The 7,500-nt window shown below is 42.3% G+C and overlaps 1 protein-coding gene across 1 annotated transcript in view; it reads right to left on the reverse strand.

The window, feature by feature from the left end:
- Nucleotides 1–7,500, reverse strand: part of LOC130079906 (DNA replication licensing factor mcm7-like) — a gene marked incomplete at its 3' end in the record, with an annotated part of 22,909 nt that overhangs the window by 194 nt on the left and 15,215 nt on the right. The window contains exon 9 of the mRNA XM_056245148.1: nucleotides 4,301–4,432. Coding sequence (XP_056101123.1) covers nucleotides 4,301–4,432 — 132 coding nt within the window. The remainder of the gene's footprint in view (nucleotides 1–4,300; nucleotides 4,433–7,500) is intronic.

Below are 7,500 nucleotides of genomic sequence, written 5' to 3' on the forward strand. Positions count from 1 at the left end.
CAGAACTGATGTCATCAGCACTACATCAGCAGTGACTCAAACAACTGAGCCATCAACCAATTCAGAGACTTAAATATTGGTTTTCGTTCAGCTATTTTCGCAGAGAGAGCTCCAGACTCCCCTTCCCACTGGTTGCACCAGAACATGATTTAGTCGCACCTTTTTCTCTTTGCTACAACATGGTATTAATCAACGCATGGCAATGAATAGCGGTCTTACTCTGCGTACCCGAGTTCTGCCCTGGCGGGACACGAGACCTCATGGTGGCCAAATGTTTTAATCTTTTAACCATCAAATGAAAACCATTAAAAGACACCATATTTTTAATGTTGGATTATATTTGCCTATATATTGCATCCTCGACTCCACACTTTGTTTTTTACGTAATCAGCAAATGACCTTCATTTTTAGACGACTTTTCATCATCAGTTAGCGTGTAGGCTACGCCACTGATAACAGGGAGTGAAAGCAGCAGCCGCTGATGATGATGATGATGATGATGATGATGCAGCGGTGTTCGGTTGCGCACGTGCGTATTCAAATGCTACTTGGACGTCCTACTGTAACGTCTACTGCGGGAAAATAGACGATTTGCCGTACGTGAAGAAATCGATAAAGCTAACCGATTAGTTTAGATTATTTGTTTAGCACAAGTGCAGAACAATGCAAGGAGGGAACGAAGCCACTCGAGGCTTGTACAGAGTTCCACTCCTGCTCCTATTAACTCATGAGACATGCAGACTAAACATCACAAAGAAGCAAAAACTAAACACACAATAAAAAACAACAAACGATACAAAGCAATTCAATACAAGCAAACCATACCCAGAAAAGACTACATAAAGGCGTCAGGCTAGCAATAGTAGCAGGGATGGAAATTAGCACCCGCCACCAGCCAAATGCGGGTGATTTTGTGTTGTGGCGGGTAAACTCGCTTCACCTACCGGCCACCGTGGCGGGTAAATAAAAATAGCATACTGTTTCACCCGGACGGCGGACACTTTTAGAGGAGGCACACCTTCAAACAAAAATGTGGCGTTACATCGCAGGCGTAGAGGTCTGCAGAGAAAACATCATGGTGCGTTCACACCAGACGAGAATAGAGCGTCTGGCGCGAGTGATTTCATTGCTAAGTCAATGCAAAGACGGCGCGAATGAGGTGTAGAGCGCGCCGTGGTAGATGCGAATACGCCTCATTCGCGCGGCAAGTTCGAGCTGACGCGTTCCGCGCGCATGATTTTGAGTGCTTTTGTGCATTCACGCGTTTGACGCGAATTCGCGTCTGCCGCCCGAGTTGAAAAATCTGAACTTTGGCGTCAATTCGCGCCGCGTTAACCAATCAGGAGCCTAGCTGCTGTCACGTGGTGAAGTATCGGGATGCTTCAATAAATTATTTTGTACTAAATGCCTGATGTGGTTCTAATGCACAACAAAGCAAATATTTTATCACATAAAACTTGATTTCAATATATGAGACATATTCATTTTGCATTGAATGCTATTTATTCCATTTCATATCTAGATTATATTAAATATTATTCTAATGTAAAGGCAACCAACATACTATAGCTCATAAATCCGTGTCTGGAGAGTGTTGTGTGAGAGAGAAAAAATCACAGGACAGGTTATTTACTTTTGGAGGCTGGCTCAATTTATCATCAAAACAAAAATAAATGACAGATTAGGTGGATGAGGCCGAGGGTGAGAGAAAGAGAAAATGTCAGTATTTCATTGAGACTTGAGATTAAATAAACTGCTTAAGTATTCTTGTAGTATTAATTTTCACATGCAGTTACACATTGTCGGTTAAAAAGCAAGAAAGTGGCTGGTAAAAACATTGAGTGGCTGGTAGATTTTGAAATCCAGCAGCCACAGTGGCCGGTGGACAAAAAAGTTAATTTCCATCCCTGAATAGTAGTCTCTTCAAATGCTTTTTAAAAGCTGAATAAGAGGACATTGGTCGCAACGATGGACTTACATCACTCCAGAGCTTAGGACCTCTAAAAGAAATATTAAATTGATGTCTTGTAGTTCGTGTGTATGGTAAGACTAAATTATTATTGCTATGTCTAGTTTGAAGAGTGTACATGTGAGATAGGGATAAACTCTGAAAAGAGTCTGGTAGATCTTGTTTCCTATATATGAACTTATGCATAAGTAAACATGTTTGATAAATATTTACCTTATCAATAGGGACAACTTTAAATTTATTATAAAGGGGTGCCGAGGGTGCATATCTATTTGAATGAGAAATAAATCTGAGATATTTCTTCTGTATGACTATTAATTTCTTCAGGTAGGTGGGATAGGCAGCTGCCCAGACAATATTGCAATAATTAATAAATGGAAACAAAAAACTATAATATAAGGTTAAAAATGCTGAAGAATGAACTGAAGGACAAACCCTCCTCAATATACCCAACATTTTAGCTGACCTCTTAGATACGAAGTTGATATGGTTAGACCAATTAAGACCACTATCTATAATGACTCCCAAAAATCTGGTATGCTGAACCAATTCGATTTGAGTTATTAATAAAGATCTTAGATAATTCTATAGGGTAATGTTTGTTAGTATTCCAAAAAATCATAAAGTTGAATTTTTTTATGTTAAGAGTAAGTTTGTTCCATTGAAACCATTCCACAATATATGATAGTTCCTCATTGACCATTTTTTATTAAAATATTGAAGTCTTGGTGAGAAGCTACGAGATTTGTATCATCTGCGAATAGTACTGGGAGGAGTTTGGTACAAGTCATAGCCATATCATTAATATAAATTAAAAATAAAAGAGGCCCCAAAATTGATCCTTGGGGGACCCCAATCGTAATTTGTGACTTCATTGAGGAATAGCCTTCCAGGTAAACATATTGCTCTCTATTAGCCAAGTAGCTTCTAAACCATCTCAAGGCAACATCCTCCACTCCGTACCTACTAAGTTTAGCAATCAAAATATTGTGACTGACCGTATCTAATGCCTTACTCAGGTCCAGGAAGACTCCAAGAGCACATTTTTTATTATCTAGAGCTGAAGAAATATAGTTCACAAGTTGAATAAGGGCATGCCCAGTAGAGTGTCGCTTCCGAAAACCATATGGATGTTTGTATAAGATAATCTCGAATAGACGAGTCTTTCTAAGATTTTCAATATACACGGGATAATTGATATTGGCCTATAATTACTAAATTCCTTGGAGTCACCGGTCTTGAAAATTGGTATAGCCCCAGCAACTTTCAAATCCTGAGGGACCATTCCAGTTCTCAGAGACCGTGAGAGAATATGAGTGAGAGGTTTAATAAGAACACTTTTAATGCCGTCATGACCATGGGCTGCATTTCTAAGTGCTAAAATAATATTCCGAACCTTTTGAACAGTTGGTGGGTCAAAATTATAAAATGGAGGATATTGAACTTTGATTAAAGAACATGGATGTATATCCGAATCATTAATGTTAGATCAGAACCAACCGATATAAAGAAATCTAACCATTAAAGATTGGAGCCTAATCTCTAATGATTAGGCTCCAAAGCCACATACAAGTGAGCATCTCTTTACAAAGTCAACTAGCCTATACATTTGTTTTTATAAGTTGTTTTTTTAATAAACTTGATAGTCTTGAAAGATTGTTTTAACATGGGGTGTGTACAACATTCGCATGTGGTAAACCACAAATAACCAAGAAAACAGCTCCGATCATGTCGTTTCGGTCATACTTCGATACGCTGGCGACAGCAAACTCGACGGATTAACCCCTCGTGCTAGAGCCTGTACAGGACACCTGTCTGTGCATTACATCAACTAAAAGAAGTTTATACATCATATTTTCTGGCTAGTTTACTTCAGTTTGGGTGAAAGTATGGTGTATTATAAAACACTAAAGTTTAAATAGGTAAATCTTCTATAAATATTTTGGATTCTTCATTATTCTGATATTCGCTTATTCTGTGCATTTTGAGCACTTTTTGTGAGAAATCATATTTGGTTAGTCCACCATCGTGTGCTTTCACTGTGATCGAGCTTGAGCAGCAAAAGCTCCCGCTTCCCTGTAGCTCACGCGCCGCTCCCGTGTGTGAACGCACTCACTGGATAACCAGATGCTGGAGAACATGCGCTTGCAGACGCCGAGAGCGCAGGAAGGCCGGCGCCGCTGAGTGAACACGCACTCACACACACACGTCACACTTTAACTCGCACATTCTCAGAAAATAGTCGCATATGTCGACCAGCGTGGAGCCCTGGAGAGTGAAAACAAGAGTCCAAAGTACAGTGAATAAACCGAACAGATGTTGACCTCTGACCTCTGATCTTCATGCCCCGCGGCGCCTGCTCCACCCCCCCCACCAGCAGCAGCAGCAGAGCCTTCTTCACATCCTCGTGGCCGTAGATCTCAGGGGCGATCGAGCCCGCCAGCTTCTCGTAGAAGTCCTCCTCTACACACACACACACACACACACATCAGTATACAGGCTCTGATGAAGTCCTCCTCTACACACACACACACACACACATCAGTACACAGGCTCTGATGAAGTCCTCCTCTACACACACACACACACACATCAGTATACAGGCTCTGATGAAGTCCTCCTCTACACACACACACACACACACATCAGTACACAGGCTCTGATGAAGTCCTCCTCTACACACACACACACACGCACACACACACATCAGTATACAGGCTCTGATGAAGTCCTCCTCTACACACACACACACACATCAGTACACAGGCTCTGATGAAGTCCTCCTCTACACACACACACACACACACACACACACATCAGTATACAGGCTCTGATGAAGTCCTCCTCTACACACACACACACACATCAGTACACAGGCTCTGATGAAGTCCTCCTCTACACACACACACACACATCAGTATACAGGCTCTGATGAAGTCCTCCTCTACACACACACACACACACACACACACATCAGTATACAGGCTCTGATGAAGTCCTCCTCTACACACACACACACACATCAGTACACAGGCTCTGATGAAGTCCTCCTCTACACACACACAGTGATCGACCAATATATCGGGCCGATATTTGCGTTTTTTTTACGTGTACCGTAGGGGTGTAACGATACACAAACCTGACGGTTCGGTACGTCCCACAGTTTAGATGTCGGTTCGGTTCGTTTTGGTGGGGTGGGAGGGGTTTAGAAAGCTAAAATTGCTTTTTCTAATCAAACAGTGCTTTAATGGACAAATTGTGTCCTTGTCTTTAAATTAATTCAATTACAAGTGAACGTTTCACAGGGATAAAAACATTATCTGCTAATGCTGTAAACTATATAGGAGCCCTTACTTGCACATCACTATAACATTAAAGCTTAATAGAGCCTAGACTTTTAGCCTAAATTCAGTTGATATTTATTTTTTAGATATAATAATAAACACTCAAATAACAAATTGTATGAAAACATGTAAACTGCACATAAGGCAGTTTTGGCAATAACATGTTTTTACTCTAATTTGTTATTGAAATATAATAATTTACACAGTTGCTGTTATTTTCATGACAGATATTTTAAACATACATTAAATAATCAAGATATCATTAACAGGTTAAGTAAAATATAATATATAGATTATAGTGATGGGGAAAGATTAAAAAATTTGATTTTTGATTAATTTGATTTTTGAAATTTGATTAATCGCATTGTTACGCGCAAAATTGAATAATGAATTCTAAAGTAGTGTATTGCGCACTTTTGATTTATACTGCTACAAAAGTGCAATAACATGTGGTTTGCAAAAACTTTAAACAAATAAGGTGCTTTTATACCAGCAGTATTCCCTTTACACAGTAGCAATAAAATATTTCTTGTAAATCTCAACTTAAACATTAATGTAATCAAATCAAATATTTAAACAAAGCTATTTGCCACTGCCAGGGCTTTACCTTTTATCTAGCTTGTTAAAACGAGTCCAGTTTTCTTGTGTGTTTTTTTCTGAACAGGTATCTTGTATCAGGGAGCAGCAGAAACAGTCTATGAGGTCAAAGGGTCATGATCACTACTACAGATATAAGTCGACCAACGTTACTTCTCTGATAGCAGCTTAGGTTTGGTCATGGCATGCCATGGTTTCCCACGTAAGATTACATTAAACAGAGGTAAAGCCCAATGTATACTTCTGCATCGAACTCACGCCGTAGCTGTGTAGCGCGCGTACCCTGACGTGCATCTCTCCAAACATGTAACGTCAATTCTACGCGTACCGCAAGCGCTGTGATTGCTAGAACCGCTCCCGGGTTTCACACTCTCCCTCTGCATGTGTAATTGCGCGTCAACGTGGACAACGACGCAGATATATGAAAACCAACGCGTAGTCTATAGCGTAGAGGCTCCGGCGTAGGTCCGACGCAGAAGTATAAATCAGCCTAGAGTGAGGTGAAGTGGTCGAGCACAGGTGCAGCGACAGGCGGGTGCGTTCCTGTGAAACTGTTGCAGTCATGCTCGCCTCACGCACGCGCCCGCGCTCTCCCGTTGCCGAAGTGGAATTGTCTAACTTTTTGTACACGACGCGCAGCACAAATCATTGGAAGAGAGACTGATCCTCGGCTCGCTGTTTGTGAGTTTCCAGAATCTAAATAGTTATCAGGACATCAACAGGAGGGAATTCAGAGCATCCCCGCTAAACTAAACGCAGGCCTATCAGGTAAAGTTATGTTTAATTTTAATTTAATAATAATAATAATAATAATAATTCATTACATTTATATAGCGCTTTTCTAGGCACTCAAAGCGCTTCACAAGGAAGGGGGGAATCTCCTCAACCACCACCAGTGTGCAGCTCCACCTGGATGATGCGACAGCAGTGCGCCAGAACGCCCACCACACACCAGCTTACTGGTGGAGAGGAGACAGAGTGATTAAGCCAATCAGTATACATGGGGATGATTAGGAGGCCATGATGGACAGAGGCCACTGGGCAAATTTGGCCAGGACACCGGGGTTACACCCCTACTCTTTCGAAAGACATCCTGGGATTTTTAATGACCACAGAGAGTCAGGACCTCGGTTTAATGTCTCATCCGAAGGACGGTGCTCTTTGACAGTATAGTGTCCCCATTACCATACTGGGGCATTAGGACCCACACAGACCACAGGGTGAGCACCCCCTGCTGGCCTCACTAACACCTCTTCCAGCAGCAACCTGGTTTTCTCAGAAGGTCTCCCATCCAGGTACTAACCAGGCTCTGCTTTTTAATTTAAGTTAAAAAGGCTATAGCTGCGTTGCGCACAGAAGCCGTTGCCATGGTTACTATCCATAGAGCGCCTGTCATTCACAGCTGGGGGCAGGGCGGGGCAGTGCAGCAGAGGGCGGGGCAGCAGGGGGCGTGGCAGCGCAGCAGGGGGCGGGGCAGGGCAGCGCAGCAGAGGGCGGGGCAGCAGGGGGCGTGGCAGCGCAGCAGAGGGCGGGGTGGGGCAGCAGGGGGCGGGGCAGCGCAGCAGAGGGCGGGGAAGCTGGGGGCGTGGC

This window comes from Rhinichthys klamathensis, unplaced genomic scaffold (assembly GCF_029890125.1).
Source record: "Rhinichthys klamathensis goyatoka isolate OS25496 unplaced genomic scaffold, OSU_Roscu_1.1 h1tg001560l_1, whole genome shotgun sequence".
Lineage (NCBI taxonomy): Eukaryota > Metazoa > Chordata > Actinopteri > Cypriniformes > Leuciscidae > Rhinichthys > Rhinichthys klamathensis.